Genomic DNA, 17,516 nt, shown 5'->3' with positions numbered 1-17,516 from the left:
TTTCAAAGCCACATCTGGCAAAGAGATATAGTTTGTCCTGTAGTAAAAATACATTTGAAAATATATAAAAGGTGTACAGGAGACTAAAATTAAGCTGAAATCATAACCTTTTCTTTCTAATGTAATAGCTCACAGCCACATATTCATATTTCGGTAAGCAAACCAAGTAGGAAGTGGGCAAGAGAAGCAGTTGATGGTGACTGAGTTCTTACAGCAGCACCTGGTATAGATTGCATTTGGAGAAAACTGTGTTCAGTGACTGACTACCAGGAACAAGTAAACTGTAATTGTGATTCTACTTTTAGAAAAGGAATTTTGGTGATTTATCAATTTATATTTTCCTTTTGGTATTTGGTGGTGCTTCAACATAACCTATTTATACAGAAAGTTGTGTAGATGTGTGTGCATAGGATAAACTTCCAAAGGTTGTGTCCACCCCTGTATAAGGAATATAAAATGCTGTTATACTTGCTGAGTATAGTGGGCAGATCATGTAAATGAAAGTCAACAGTACTGATTTCAGCCTGTTTTTTGGGTCCTGGGGGAGATCATGCAAGCTTCCTTGTTAAAATTCTGCCAGTAGTGTTGGGGAATTTCTCGGTTTTGGATGGTGTTGCCTGTTTTCTAAATCATCCCTGCCAGGGACAACTGAACAGATACTTCTGGAAGGAACAGTTCTTTGTTTTTGGAATTCAACAAATTGTGCCAAACTGCAAGAATATATATTTTTTAATACACATAAGGTTACTCCCATTGATCTGAGAGGAAGATTAGGTAATTGGTGATTGGCACCAATATAAGACAACCTGGACTGATTGTTGGACAGAGGACACCCTACAAAGTCTGTCCTTTTTCTTACTTTCTTTCCCCACTCCCCTATTTCCAATTACAAAAGTTGATCAGTATGTGATGTATATTTTCGGGAAGATTCCCTTAGCATGGATTATTTTTGTGAATTTTATAATATTGTGTAGTAAATTCCATTTCACGATTTGCTGCTTCTTGCCAAGGCATATAAATGTTTGGGAAAAAATTAATAATCCAAATCATATTTAAAAAAAACCAAAAAAACTTAACCTCCACTTGTCTGTTTAAGTTCTTGCCCTCAGAGAGCATGTTATTGTTTAATTCATGATCCTGCTAGAGAGTGGGATTTTGTTTGTAAATATTAATCTCTTTGGGGAAAGCAATATCAAATTGTTTATATAAGGTTGCACAAAATTCATTATGTAATCTATCAGCAAGCTTTGTTCTGAAAAATACTGGCATCTTCTCCCTCCTTCCCCCCCCCATAGCCATTCTTTTAAATCCGTTCTCTCTCTGCATTTGGAATCTATTGTTATTAAATAACTGTTCTGTAATTATGAAATCCATTTACCTCAGAACACTTTTTATTTGGAGGGCAAAGAGCAGCATCTAGAAAATCTCAGTGAAATATCAGTGTATTATTCTGTCCTATATTCTTAATCTATAGTTATATAAACAATTTTATTTCTTCTCTGTTTGGTATTGCATCTTAATCACAGATTGATCCTCAGCCGCTTTCTCCCATACCTTTTACTTTGTAAAAATATCTAGCAAACATTAAATCGTAATAATATTCTTCTGGGGTAGCTAAGAAACTGAATGTGCTTTACCAGATAAGAACAGCCTTAGTTTACCCTTACGGGAACATCAGGATAGTGAATTACTATAGCTATCAAATGAATGTTGAGTAAGCATGAATGCATTTCAGTAAACGTGTTGTTATTTTTGACAGACTGAAAATGCAGAGATTCGTTGTGTTGATGATGAATCTGAATTTGAAATATCTGTGTAAATACATCGTTTTGTTACCTTTTGTCATTTTTCATCATCTCCATATTCATATGCTCAGGTGCATCTTTCTACCAGATGTAAACTCTGATTTATCACCCTAGCAAACCTTGAGACTATCCCTTGAACCCACCAGTTTCAAAAGATGGGAAAGATCAGACCTGTAAAAATCATCAATCTCGAGAATTTTCAAAACCCTGCACAGCAATGGCAAGATTGTTGGTTGGCCTGTATGCCCATGCAGAAAAATATGGGGTGTAAGGCATTCCCTTACTCCCTTACACTGGCTACCTACCCTGTACACTATGTGCCAGCCTGAAGCAGCTGAGCCAGCACAGAGGAGGCAGTAATCTGTGCCAGGTGTGGGGCTGGAATAGACTACTTCCCCGCCAGTGTTGGGTGGAACAAGAGACTAAATTGTGATCAGGGCCGGATTTACACCTTACACACCCCGAGGCACATCTTCAGTGCCCCCGCGCCTGCAGCTGACCTTCATGTTTTCTGTTTAAAAAAAAAATCTGAGTAAAAAAGTTTCTAACTTTTAGATGCTCCTAGGCACATGCTTACTGTGCCTAATTGAAAATCTGTCCCTGATTGTGACTCAGAGTCTGAGAGAATCTTCTACTAGGCTTTGAAGGATTAGCTGGGGGGCGGGGGGGAATGTCGATTACACTGTACACACACAATCCAACAAAAATTTTTCTTCCATCAGTGATGATCTAAATTGACAAAATAAGGAAAATGCTGCTTGAAAACTTATTAGAGTTAGATTTAATGATATTTACTTCGTATATTTTGACATATGATGCTAACAATTTGTGTGTTAATGATAATAAAGCTTTAACTTTTTGAATCTCAGTGCCTACTGTCATTAAGTAATTGTCTGACCTCTCCCTCATCTCCCCCCCATGATTTCCTACAACTATGAAAATTTAGTTAGATAAAAATGCTTAAAATAAACATCAATATTATCTGTCAAAATTATATATATCATCATTGCTTACACTCAGGTTGGTTAATGTCACACTCAAGTATTAGGTTTCTGCACACACATATGGGGGAAGCCCAGGCCGTGGGAGTATGCATCTTGGGCCTTGTCATGTGGGATGCCAAGGGTATTCTGCAGCATGCAAGAGAAGGCCCATTTTGTGTAATGAACCTATTTTACAGAAAATCTCACCCTCAAAGAGTAAGTAAGCAATCTCAGTCTTTGCATTCTCATGATCTACCTCTTCTTTCCTTGCAGTTTGAGTTTCCTTTCTCTTTTTTTCTCTGCCTATCATCTTTGTTTTTTTCTCTGAAAGAATTTGTCTTTTTTAAACTCTATTTTCTTATAATTCTTTTGAAATATAGAGTAATAGCAAAATACACACTCTATGTAATGAACATACAGTGGGAAAGGTTACTTATAGAAAGAAAAAAACACACTGCAGCCACCATCCACTAAAGCCCAATGTTTATAAGTGCTTATAAGTAATAAATTATCAGGAAGAGTTGGAGGGAGGAAGCAATTACCAACAGGTGTCATAGAGAGCATTGTTCAGTTTATAACTAACATCTGATATGTACCAGTTCACTATTAACTTCTTGAACAAGGATCCAAATCACTAATAGGAGAAAATTATCATTTTCTCTACTTTTTTTGTTAGCTAAATATGGAGTATTAAATAGCTTATAGGGTCTACATTTTTAAAAGTGCATGTGCATATTCTCCTGTCCAGAGCTGTGGACATGCTGCCTGGTACACGTGTAAATCAGGGATTTGCTCATGCCCATGCCTTTTCACTTGCGCTACCTCAACTTGTATTTGTGCTTTTTTCATAATGTATGCTTTAGTGTGTGTCTGTCATCTTGAGGCTGAGCAATATCAGAATTATCCAAATGTTAGTACAAAATAAAGGACAGAGCATCTTCAAACTCATATATTGTGTTATATATCAGCCTTAGTACCTTTCAATTATGCCTTCTGAGGGAGATCTCATCCTTAGACTAATAATTGGTTTTGTGTGCCGTAGGTTCAGGAAAAAAATAGATCTTCTCTCCCTGAATATTCAGTAACTCTCATTTGTCTTCCTAATCTTATCCATGATTCGTTTTCATACCTGAACTAAAAATAATAATGTACCACCAGAGATAAGTGTGTCCTTGGAGTTAATTGGTATAATACATGCCTTCTCTTGATTCAGCAGTAAAGTGGACACACCTTATTGTTAGGAATACAATATGATTTTTTTCAATTTGTTCATATAATTCTAAATCTGCACTAGCCACTTACATAGGGCCAGATTCTTATCATAGTTACGCTAGTGTAAATCCAGAGTAACTTCACTTAAATTAGTAGTTACTAAGATTTACGCCAGTTTAACTGAGATCAGAATCTGCTCCTTAATACTTTACAAATGAATTTTCTTAAAGCCTTCCCCTTACTCGCAGTGATCAAGCATAGCATATACACTGTAGTTTCCAGCATTTTTGAATGATTGAGGGAAGAGTTTTCTTAATAAAGCTTCTGAAATTGTTCCTGGAACTCTCGTATGAACAGGCTTTTTTGCCAGATTTCTAGTATTCTCTAGTTTGAGCTAAGTAAATAATACTGTGAGAAAAAGCGGTGTGTGTGTGCAGTATTTCAGTGTGTCCACATTAGTATATTAAGAGATTGAAAAGAGGGGAAGAGGTGAACCTCAGTGAATTTTTAAACCTAAAAAATAGTTTGGGTAAAGTTCTTATTTTAATCTGTATTGATTTGGCCATCTACTGATATCTCAGCCTCTACACCCTTCTTTTAGATCTCTTCTGACCTTATCATTTGGGTGTTACCCAGTCCCAAGGTCTCTGTTTTCTGAAACACATTTCCAAATCCTCCTGAACTTGTGTCACAGTTCTCCCTTGTCTTTCATTTCATGTTTCTCAGCTCTTCCACTTCTTGAAGCAGAGAGAGTCTGGCAAATCATGTGACTCATGTAGAATAGCTAATTTTAATTCAATCTTTTTTTTTTGATGCATGAGCCAATTAATTATAACACTATAACACTTCCTATGTTAATTTTTTTCCTTTGTTTTGCATAGGACCTTTTTATAAGTTGTTGTACAAACATATACAATATTTCATCTTATAATTTCTTAGTGTCTTGGTTCTTGTAAGCTTCCTAAAATGCTGACTATAGAACAATTTGATGTGGATGTTCTAGCTGAGGCAGGTAGCGCTGCCTATACTAACAGTTGCCCAACACTTCGAATTATAAGACCCTTTGTTTAATGAGTTAGAACTTCACCAAATTTTAACCATTTGGGCAAAAAAGCCAGATTTCTCAGTTGAGCTGCTGCTGCTTTTTTTAAGTTTCAGCAATAATGGTGTAGCCATTTCAGAGAAGATGAATGAAAATACATTGGTTTGCTTATGTTTAAAATATTCATGCAACCACTCTGTTGAAAAGCACTAGCACTTCCATGCTTACTAGCAAGGATTTGATATTTTTCAGGGTGACCTCCCTGTGTCAGGTATGTGCCTTTTGCCATCCCCGTGAAAATCTGCCCACATTTGGCCAAGTTATAGGCCTCTGAAAAATTCCACTTCACACATTCTCAGTAAAGGCTTAGTAGAGTGTGGCAGCTAAATTCTCTGTAGCATTTGCCATCCTCTCGTAGTTTCCTACATGCCAACCAGACTGTGGATGCGTCATATTCACAGAACAACTGAGCATACTCCATTTCATATCTGCCAGGGGCTGAACAGGACTTTCCCTGCAATTGCTCCTCAAAGCTGATGGTTGCTCAGATACTGGGTACCAGAACTGAGAGCAGGGAGACAGTCTCTCCTTTGCTCTCACTGCACCCCTTGCTGGTGCCCAGAGGGGCAGGAGCAGAGTGATGGGATAGAAAGGCAGGAGCTGATGGTGGGAGAAGATAGGAGCAAGGGGCAAGGACAGGGGTAGCATAGGAGCAAGGGGGCATGGGCAAAAGCTAGAGACTGGGCAGGAGCAGGAGTTGATTTTAGAGGGAGGCAGGTGCCAGAGAGGATAACAGTGGGGATGAAGTGGTAAGGGCAGTGACTTGGAAGGGAAATATAAGAGCAGAAAGGGACATAGAGAGGCTCGAGGCACAGGGGGCAGAAGGCTCAGAAATCATTAGATCATAGTCCCCTGCTGAACATGGATCCCACTCCCTGCTGCTGACCCTGCGGGGAGTCAGTACGATTACACAGGTTGAAATTTTTGTTTTTCCATTTTTAAGTTTTTTAAAGTTTGGGAAATTACATTAAAAGGGGGGCTGGGAGGAAGAAAGTCCTGAGTGCCGATCCTATTATTATGCGGGCACGGGAAAGTCATTTAACCTTTCTGTCTCTCTTTCCCTCTCCATTTAATGTGAATAATAATACTTTCCTTGAAGGGGTAGTTAAATGTTTGTAAAGCATTTTGAAATCTTTAGATGAAAGGCTTATAAGACCAATGCATTAATTTTAGTGTTTTACTCCTGTGAGGCACTGAACATTGTGGGTTCACTTCCTTAGTCTGCTCATGCTTTGTATTCTATCTTTACTTTTGAGGATGACTTGGACATTCACCACTCTGGCAGCCTTTGCGGTGACAGTTACATAAGTTCACGGCAATCCCATCATACAATGTTGAGTTGGTGAAGTTCACTGATGACGCTTCAGTGAGTTGCTTTGTAAAAACTATTGATAAATTTAGAGCAATGAAAGGAATCAGTAGTACTTCAACACCATATAGTTCACTACTGCCAAGGCCATTGGGTAAAATAGTGTGGGTGGATTTAAAAATGTTATGATCATCTATAACATATTTCTTGTTTTATAAGCTATGATAAGGGTAAGCAGGAAAGAGCTATATCCCCATGTATAGTATTACACAAGTGACAATACGTAGTAATGGAGTATTTCTCCGTCTGACATATTGGTTATTGGCTATTTCTGGCAGTAGGATACCAGACTTCGTGGACAAATTGTTTTATTCAGCGAGGCAGAGCCTGTCTCTCTCATTTCTCCCATCCCCCAATGCCTGTTTTGAACACACAGGAACGTAACAGAGTGTACGTATTTTAGTTTTATTGTTGTCACACATCATGATTATTTTTGAAGAATTATATTAGCAATTTGCTCACTTTGGGAGACAGGGTTGATTTGTAGGGCAGTGCATGGGATTTAGAATCAAAATGATTAAAAATGATCAACTATATATCAGATTCCCCACTATGGCACCAAAACCATTAACTTTTTGTGTGTCCATAAAGAAAGACAAAAGTGCCGACTTAGAGTTACAGCATATTACAAGGTTTATTTGTAATTCAGAAAAGTTTGTTCTTTTTCAGTACAGCTTAGCTGTAAAATTTAGTCAATAAAATGTGGAAATTAGCTAAGTGACGGGAGTTTAGTTGACATTCTGTTCTGTTTTGTTTGTACAGAAATGTATCTTCTGCAGACAGAGAATGAAGAAATTTTCTGGTGCCTGCATACAGTGTTCTTATGGGCGTTGTCCAGCTTCCTTCCATGTTACCTGTGCCCATGCTGCAGGGGTGCTGATGGAGCCTGATGATTGGCCTTATGTTGTCTACATCACATGTTTCAGACACAAGATCAATCAAAATGTGGTAAGGAATTTCTTTCTTTCTTTTTCTTTCAACAAAAAATAAAATTTGCTGTGGATAGTCTTTGCATTTTAAAAGTGTAATCAAGGCAGGAATTTACTTAGCTGTCTAGAGAAAATGAAGAAAGTGGATTATGTTTAAAAGATTGCTCCATCTATATTCTTTTCATATGCAGCAGGTCATTATATTTTGACAGTTTCTCCTTAAGTCTGGAGCTTGGAGAGATGTTCATACTCAAACAGTGGTTGATGGGCCTGACACGCTTTTCCATTAGGACCATTACAGTATGTATGGATTCAGCACCACAATAAATCAATACAGTGTCTTTTTTTTAATGTTCAGGGTATTACAAATACCTACATTTATTACAAAAACCCAGATTAAATATTATCAATATCCAGTATAAAAATATTGCACATATAACATACTTATTCAGCATTCCCAATAAAACCTTGCAAATGTCCTTTCAAAATTTCACTACTGACGGACAATAGTTACACAAAGTATGAGTAAAATTCCGTATTCTTTGTTACAGTGCCAGACGTTCCCTTCAACGCTGAGAGAGAGCCTTTAATATTAGCTGTGACGTACACTCCATTCACAATATTGTCATTAAATGTCTTGTAGATCTTAATGCATTTTGTTCCACTTTATTTCTGTCACTTCTAGTGGGATATGCTTAACCATTCTGTATTTTGTAAATTATATTTGAATTATTCCTTAACGTTGTTCAGCCAGAAGAAATACATAATAGAATCTTTGGATGGAAAATACCTATTTGATCATTTTATCCAGTGTTTTTCAAACTTCATGTTGGTGACCCCGCATTCAAAGTCAAATGTTTTGCAGCCCTACCTCCTTACTATGAACGTAAATGTGTCATTGATAGCAATGATAGATCTATATAACCTGTTTATTTTGTGTTTTGAAAAGTTAACCGAGAATACTTACCTCAAAGTGGAAGGTGTGCAGGAAGTTGAAGAGCAAGATTTTGTTTGCTTTAGATTGCAATAACTTTTTTAACACCACACAACCCCGGCCCACAGGAGAATTAATCTGGCCCTGCTTGGGATAGATGGCAATTGAGTGGCCCTCCAGTTTTTGCCCTGGCTGAGGTCTCCTTTTTTTTTTTTTTTTTTTTTTTTTTTGGCAGCTTCAGTTGTTTGGTGCTTTTATACTTATTTTTTCTAAGCTAATCCTTGCTGCTCCTTACTCATATTTTGTTTTTTTCTTAACTCCATCTGATTTGTCTGTGCCTTTCTGTTACTGAGGCATCCAGAGTAAACAGCTACACTAACAAAGCACATCATTCTCTTCTGCCTTTTTCCCCTCTGGATTGTAAGTCTGTCAGGGCAGGGATAATCTTTTTTCTATGTTTGTATAACACCCAGCACAATGAGCCCCCATCCTGACTTGGGTCTTTTCCCTGCTTCCATAATATAAATATTTATTAATAAGGCTAATAATAATAATGCCTGTACATTGTTAGTAAAGTAAGGTGGAACATGTAGCATTCACATTTTCTGTCTGTCTAATATGCACAGCACAGATTACAATATATTACATCTGCAATTTATCAGTATACTTTATTGACATACATTTAAACTGGGCGCTGTAAACAATTGTTAAATGATAATTATTTTGTGCTCTAGAAGCCAAAACAAATGCTGGTCTGATACAACACTATTATGATAAAATGGACTCCCACAAAAATCCTTAATTTTTTCCCCAATGATTTTCTTGATCTGTATTTGGTGTTATTAAAGGAAAAATAAAAATGACCTTGAGAAAGAGCATCTTGCAGAACCACTTGTGATGTGTATGGGATGCATGGTCAGACTGGCTTGGATAAAAATGAAAATCAATTCATCTTCTCCCAGAACTCAGAGCCAACAGTATATCTTTACAGGAAGAGTTTGGGTTGGTTGGCTTATTTTTTGTGTGCAGAACCAAAGAACACCGGGGAAAGAGAGGCTATTCTTGTGCGTACTTTATTGGACAAAATCTTGGAAATATCAGAGATACTATGAGAGCCTTTCCTTCTGTAATTTTGACATGAGGAGGTTGACATACATTTATATATGCTTTGGTTTAATGCCCTATCTTTTGGATAATTAATCAAATCTCCAAACTTTCAGAAGTTTGTTCACCATTACTTTTCTTATTAGACCTTTATCCTTTCTATCAGCTATCCTTTCATGCGGAGATTACACTGCCTTTTGCCATTTGGCACAACAGCATTTCTCTGTTTGTAATGAACCTTTCTTGTTTGTCCATCACTTTAACTTACATTGTATTGTTTGAAAGCAAAATAATTAAACAATGAGCACTGACTTTTTAAACTAGTTTTGCAATTTTAAAGAGAATAGACTAGAGATTAAAAAAATAGAATATGTCAGAGCAAATCTGTACAGATATACAGATATTCAGCTATTCAATAAACCACACATATGGCAAGCTGCCACTATCCCTGCTCATAGAGAAAGCGAAACAATAATTAGCTGGTGTTATCTTAATAAAGTTTTCCCAAAATGCATTATGAGAGTTATTTGTTATTACCTAGGTCAAGGTTGGAAGAAAAATAAGAGTTCATTTTTTATTTAGATTGGAGGAGGGGGTGTGACAACTATCTAACATAGTATTCTAATATATAAATAGTAAGATGTAATTTTAAGCTGTGTAAATCAGGGAGATTGCTTGACCAAAAGCCTCTTCCCTCCTACACGCACACACGCTCGCTCGCTCACTCTTACTTTACTGCATAATTTTAATATATCCCTTAACCTGTGTTATCAAGTCTCCACCCACTGCAATGCTGAAATTTTGTTTTGAGTCTGAATTATTTAGTAGTGTAGTCTCCAACAAATTATGTCCAGATTATTTATCACAGTAGTCTCTTAAATCTTTCTGACCTGGGGTCACAGTCTTTCTGAATCGTCATGGTTATTTCTTCCTAGGTTACAGTTTTAATATCAACCACTGGCAAATTTGGCTTGTATTTTATGCTAAATAAAGATGGAGAAGGTAGGTGGGGAAGTAATACTAGTACCTATATAGTGTTTCAAAATGTAGTAAAAATAAATTGAATTTGGACTTTAAAATGTTGTGCTGCATTTTCAAAATCTTTTGCTTTTTGGTCCAAATTTTCAAATATGAGCGCTAATACTGTGCCTGCCAAAATATCTGGATGCTCCCTTTAGGTGTGCAAGCAGCTATTTCATCATGTAGACTGGGTAATTGCATGCCTAAAGGAACACACATCTATGCTGTCACCCATACTGCACACACAAATACTGGTTTGCTTGCAGTAAAGTAAATTTTATGTGCAAAATTGGTTGTTTCATATTTTTTCATCGAAACAATGTATTATTTTGCATATGTAAATTTGAAAACACTGTTGCATGGACAGTTCTCATCACAGCTGTGAAAGTTTAGATGACTGAACAATTGACTTAGTAATCTTTTATATTATTTATGTGCATATATAAAAGGAGAAAAGCCTCAACTGACTCATTTTTCCTGTTAAGATTCTTTTAGGAATTTGGATTAGAATAAAGACCCTTATAAGGATCAGCAGGCAATATTTTTGAGGGACAAACTGGAAAATAGTAGCTATTCCTTTTTGGGCCCTCAGAGATTAATATGTTTTAAATAAAGATAACTAACCTTTTTGGATTACTTTAAGACCGTGGTTCTCAGCCAGAGGTACGTGTACTCCCGAGGGTAGGCAGAGGTCTCAAGTCGACTCATCCAGATACTCAACTCATCCAGATCAGCGTTTCTCAGCCTGGGGGTTGCGACCCTCGGGAGGGAGTCACAGGATGGGCTTGGGGGGGTTGCAAGTGCAGGGTTGGCATTAGGGGTGGCAAGCATGGCAATTGCCTGGGGCCCTGCACCACAGAGAACCCAGTGAAGCTAAGTTACATGCTTCAGCTTTGGGCAGTGGGGCTCAGACTTCAGCCCCACTGCCTGGAACTCTGGCTTCAGACAAGGCTCACAAGTGAAAAACAGGCTCAAGTATCACACTGAAATGTAAATATAATATTTATATTCCAATCAATTTATTTTATAATTATATGGTAAAAATGAGAAAGTTGGCAATTTTCAGTAACAGTGTGCTGTGACACTTTTTTGTATTTTTATGCCTGATTTTGTAAACAAGTAGTTTTTAAGTGAGGTGAAAACTGGAGTACACAAGACATATCAGACTCTTGAAAGGGGCACATTAGTTTCAGACAACAGAATCCTATAGCTCATGCTCTAAGGAGAGCTAGTCATTGTGGCGAGATCTCCATACCTTGCATAACTAAAGATCCCCTTGAAATCAATGACTGTTAACTGGGCTTGGAATGCAGGATCAGGCCGTAAAAATGTAGAGGCGGGAAGGGAAGTTTAGTATACAGCTGCAGGAGTGAACCATATGTGAATTTTTATGTTGTTATAATTTCTCCTGGCCCTTCTGTGGATGTGCAAGGATAGAAGAAAGGGGATAGGGAGCCTCATGTATGTACATGGTTGCCCAGAAAAATACCTTTACGTACATACCTTACACACACTGTTGTGTGTTTAAGATTGCTCTGTACTATAACATACCTAATCCAAAACCACAAAAGCAAGGAAATAAAAAACATCTAACAGTACATACCCTCTACTCCTCTGCCCAGAGACAAGCACCTGACCACTAGAACAACCACCAGACACCTCAGATGACACACCACAACTTTCCTGCCCTTATAAAGATACTAGTAGACTTAGGCAGAAATTTTTCATTCAAATTCTTTTTTAAATGATAAATGGCTTTTTTTGTCAAAATGGAAATTTCTGTGGGAAATGTTGATTTTTACAAAATTAGGGGAGTGATAAATAGAAAAACTGGTTCTGTTATTTTCAACAACAAAAAAATAAAAATTTCATCCATTTGAGCAGCAGTTTTCAGTAAATCCAAAAGATTTTTACCTGACTGGCTGAAATGTTTCAATTTTTGATTGAAAATGTTTCAGTTTTTAGCCAAAACTTGTGGTTCTAAGTTACCAAAACCCATAACATTTTGTTTTTCAATGTTTGGATGAAAAACTTAAATGTTAGAGAAAAACTTTGGAAAAATGATTTTTTTATTTTTGTCAAAAATGTTCTGAGGAAGAACATTTGCCTACCAGTTGTAGAAGTCCGTCTTCTATCTAGCACCTCTTCACCCAAATTCCACACCACTGCAAACAGACCAGAGTTTCTGCTATCTGTTCTGCAAAATCACATATGATCCTGCACTGGCTGACCATCTTCATGGAAAAACAGGATCTTCAACTTTAGCATCTGTTGCTGTCATGAAAACCAGGAGCTCCTGAGCTGGCTGGCCAGTGTCATGAAGAATAGGGTTCTCAGAACAGTAGCTGTTCCTATGCTGAAGATACTGTTCTTCATGAAACAATCTCAAAGAGCTCTTGCTCTTTCACGAACGAGCAGCTACTACTTGTAGAAGATCTTAGTCATCCAAACTTTTGTTCTCCATTACCTAAGTGCCGCACTTAAGGATTCGTTTACGACAAAGAACTGTAACATTTTTTAATTATTTTTGTTAATTAACAAAATAAATACATAACTCCAGAGAGCCCACCAAACTCTCCTTGTCTCCCAGGGTTTCAGCTAGGAGAACCCAAAAAATCAGGAGATAGACACTGAACTTTTTTTAGGTGAGAGATGCAATTTTTAATTGATTAGAACTTTAAAATTAATTAACTGATTTTTTTCAAACTCCCCAGAAAATTCAGGTTTTGCTCAGCCATTATGTGCTAAAATTTCCAGCGTATACACTGTATTTTTCCTATAAAATGAACAAGTTGAACTCCTGCTTGAAGTGCAAAACAGAAGACAAATTTTGTAACAGCTTCACCATAACTGATCCTCTATTCTGTGATGCTTCTGCATCACAAATGTAATGGAGAGCTCCTGTAACAGGAGAGCTGGGGATTTTCTTTATGTAGAAGAATCCCTGTTTGACAAAAAGCCAATGTAGCCAACTCTGTGCTGCCTGCGCCTGGCCCCCTGGCCCTCTGGTGATCCAGGGGCATGCCTTGGGGGAGACACAGAGACCAAAGGGAAAAAATCCTGACCAGGCATACTGTTCAGATATCACTTTCACGTTAGGACTATAGTTCTAGGGGGTAAAATTGGCATGGTGGAATAAAACTTAGGTTTTCATATCAAACCAAATACATCTTAGAGCTTTGATGATCCTCTACTATAAATATGATCTAGAACTTTTTAGACCAAATGTTTCTTGGCTAGTTGTCAAGTTGTCCTGCAGTGACTGAAGGGTGTGGATACCAACCTCAGGACAAACTGTTAGGAAACAGGGCACAAACCCCAAATTGTTGTGAGTTCTATACGTAGATTTCACCTGTCAATTATCAAGTGTAAACTCATCAGAAACTATTAACAGCCTTACCATGAAATTACAGACAGTCCCTTGGGTACTCCTATCTGTCTTGCCTCCCAGGTAAGCCCACCTTACACTGAGGATCACAGGAATATTCAGATTACTCTTAGTCACAAGGCCCAGTCACTTACCCCAGGTCAATTGCATCTTAGATTTCACACGAAAGACAACACTATACACAAATGAATTTCAATCTTAAATTTCAAAAAGTAACAGAAGCTTCTATGATAAGCAAGTTCAAGGACTAACTCAGGCTAAGCACTGGGGATCTTTTGCTTATGCTTAGTAATCCTTGTTCCTCAAAGTCCAAGCAGCATAAAGATACAGTTCCTCCTTTTTAGGGCTTTTTATTCCTTCCCCACTTCTGCTTAGAGTTGCAAACTCGGCTGATGGAAGGAACTCACTTGCATGTTTTCTCTTCATGGTAGGGGAGAAAGCAATCAACAAAGTCTTTTGCCCTCTGATGTTCCACAGTACTTCATCTTGTGTTTCTGTGCCTTTTATGTCGGACAGGACATAACACCTGTTGGAGACTAGTATTTCACACTAGCTAATGCTTCTCTCCTGTCTGGTGATTTACACAGTTACAGAGACTTATAGTGCAAGATCCTGCATTCCAAGCTCAAATAATACCTTACAATATGAGATACAGATGTTGTAAGTGATATTAATCCAAGTAGCAGTTTACAAGTGTTCAATAAAGCATAAACACTAAGCACATTTTTATAACTCTAATGATTTTACCAGTACTAACACACAGGTGAACCAGACTGATTCCAGCTATGTGTTTTTAGTATCCAAGGCATGGGGACCTTGGCATAAGATGGCATCTGGTTTGCTAGCAATACACCAGTCCAAAATAAAGAGCAAGAACTCATACCATAATGTTTCCTATTTTTTCAAGTTTACATATGGAAGGCCAAGATGGCTTTGTGTGTGTGTGTTAGATTTTCTCTGTTTCTACTGCTATCTTAGTTCATCCTTGGCTTGGGTTATGTTGAAGAAAAATCACACTTTCTGAATCACAATTTGCACCATAATCTGAAAGATACCACAGCTGTTTCTTTAATCTGATAGAGCCCCTTGCATAACAACTGTCCTTTCTTATCAAAAATGACATTCTTAACATCAATAAGTTCTTAGGCTTTTCTGGCAGGAAATGTTCTCTGGGACAGGCAATCAATTATACAGTGTGCTTGTCAATGTTTTTCTGCAAAAGAAATCAAGAATCCTACCAAAATAGCATACTTAAAGCCAAACTCCATCCCCTTGAGCTGGGATGCAGTAGGGTTTTCTATGGTTTGAATTTTTTGTTCATTTATTTGGTTTTCTGCCTGGAGGTAGGGGGATTGAGTTGTGGAGTTTATTTTGTGAACCTTTTACCAGTAAACCAATCTGCATATTCTTAACAAAAAAATCTTGTTTTTTTGTTTTGTGAAGCTCAGTCTTCATACTTGTAATACATTTTGTACTTTTAATACATTTACTTCCTGGTGGATTTATATGTCCACCAGAAACTTCTGCTCCACTCACATGCGTAATTCAGTGACTACTTTCAATTTCTGTTTCTGAACACATTTGGATAAATGGAGTCTGGAATTTTTCAGTAAACAAACACCTGGGTTTTTATATAATATTCAAGATTTGGTGTAACAGTGATAACTGATGTTAACCAGTAGAGGGACCTATATAATGATAACTTATAGTGGTAAACTAGTTCTTGGCTCATTTCACCGTTTTGTGTTTAGGCTTAGTGATGTTGTTCTATACAGAACTAGTAATGGCTGTTTAAACAGGTAAACAGCCATTAAATAATACATAATTTATTGTCGGAGAAAAACTCAGTTCTCACTTTTTGGTTGGGTACAGCAAAGTCAGATACTTTATTCTGTTTAGCAGCTACAGCAGGGAGAGAGTGTACTAGGACATAGGATCTCCCCTTCTTAGACAGGTCTCTCAACAGGTAAACAATTACAGCAAACATTTATACTTTTGTTACAGACAATAATACGCAACAGCTGCATTTTGTTTCTACATAGATCATCCTGATATCTTGTTTTTCTCGCTTCTAAAGAGACGCCAGTCTACATTTCATATTATCTACACATTCTCTACACAAGGTCACAACAGCTTTTCACACAGTTCTTTTTCACTCGCCTCACACAATCCTTGCTTCTACAAATCTCATGTCATTAGGGTTACAGCTAGCCTAACTCTTGCTAACAGCTAGTCTGACTCTTGCTAACAGACTGTCATGCATTAAGATCCCCTGCAAATCCCTGTCAGTTCTTTCCCTACTTCCACATTATGAAAGAGAGATTATTTCCAGGTAATCTTGAAAATGCTATAGAAATATAATTGGGTATAACTTCATCAGTAGGCCTCAGTCCAATCCTCTATTTTCATGAACACAATTTTACTCAGAGAAATCACTTGCAAACAAAAACTTAGTGCACTAGCACCAGAAAATGTGTTGTGTGCATCTGAAGTCTATCAATTTCTGGTGCTAGTGCACTAAGTTTGTACTTGCTTTGCCCTCAGTTTTTAGAAACACAAAAGTTTGAGATGTGTACATTCTGTAATGTGGTGCAAGAAAGTGGTATTGTGCCAAAAATTACAAAGCAAGAGAAGTAACTGAAAATTTGGCCCAAGTTTGTTTAAAAAAAGTTGCGGGAATTACTTGAAAATAAAATGTAAAAATCTAACAAAGAGCATGGGCACTGACCATAACACAGCTTCTAATAATCATGCTGACAATTCTATAGTCACATCAGTTTGCAGACTTTCACAGGTACTTTCTTTTCTGTTTATTACATTTATTGAAGAATTTTACTGCTTGGAAGGTTACAGACAGTTGAAAAAGTGGTAGGAAATTGGGTAATTAATTTAGTATATGTCATACAGTATTTCAAGCTGGTTAAATAAATATTTCTAATTCAAAACATTTTCACTAATACAGAAATGCTATTTGAATCATGCCATGCTTTTTAGAATCTCCTGTTGTCAGAAAAGTTCAGATTCCCAGCTGTTGCCTGAGACACAGTACAGTTTACCACACAAACACAGCAACCAATATGAAATGATTTACAGCTAGTGAACAGCCATAGGATGTCTTATTAGGATGAGAAACTCTTGATTTTACTTCTCCAGATGGTGAAGCTCACTGTGCAAGTGGGAGGCACACTGGGATGCATTAGTTGAGAAGTGATGTGCGCAATTTTCTGCCTCATGTACATCTCTGAGCATTTGCTGATATATGGGGTTTGAGTTGTGGTTATTTCTTTTTGTTTTTGATTTTTCGATAATAGGAGTATAACACCCATGGTTGTTGAGGTAGAATCTTTGCATAATTTGACCTTAGAGTATGTCCTGGCTACACTTCTGAAGGTGATAGCTGATTTTAGGGAAATTAGAGAGGAAACATGAAAATAAACAATGATTATAACTGACCTGCTACATCATAAAGGTGAGTGATAAAATAGACAATCATTATAACTGCACAATACCATCTGCAGTTTTAAAGTGAGTGTTCTGCATGGTATTGTTTCTGAGTTACTGAAGAATCCTGTTGTATCACTGTTGACCACTTTCACAAAAACGAGATGTGTATCTATTGATATCATCCCAGTGAGCAAAATATTAAGTATATCATTATGAAAATCCAAAC

The 17,516-nt window shown here is 37.2% G+C and overlaps 1 protein-coding gene across 2 annotated transcripts in view; it reads left to right on the top strand.

The window, feature by feature from the left end:
• The window catches only part of KDM4C (lysine demethylase 4C), a 443,189-nt gene that overhangs the window by 386,956 nt on the left and 38,717 nt on the right, over nt 1-17,516 (top strand). For both annotated transcript variants that reach the window (XM_050943102.1, XM_050943101.1), the window contains one exon: nt 7,234-7,419. In XM_050943102.1, the coding sequence (XP_050799059.1) occupies nt 7,234-7,419 (186 nt within the window). The remainder of the gene's footprint in view (nt 1-7,233; nt 7,420-17,516) is intronic.

Source organism: Gopherus flavomarginatus, chromosome 3 (genome assembly GCF_025201925.1).
Source record: "Gopherus flavomarginatus isolate rGopFla2 chromosome 3, rGopFla2.mat.asm, whole genome shotgun sequence".
NCBI classification, from domain to species: Eukaryota; Metazoa; Chordata; order Testudines; family Testudinidae; genus Gopherus; species Gopherus flavomarginatus.
This window is presented reverse-complemented; position numbering and strand designations above follow the sequence as displayed.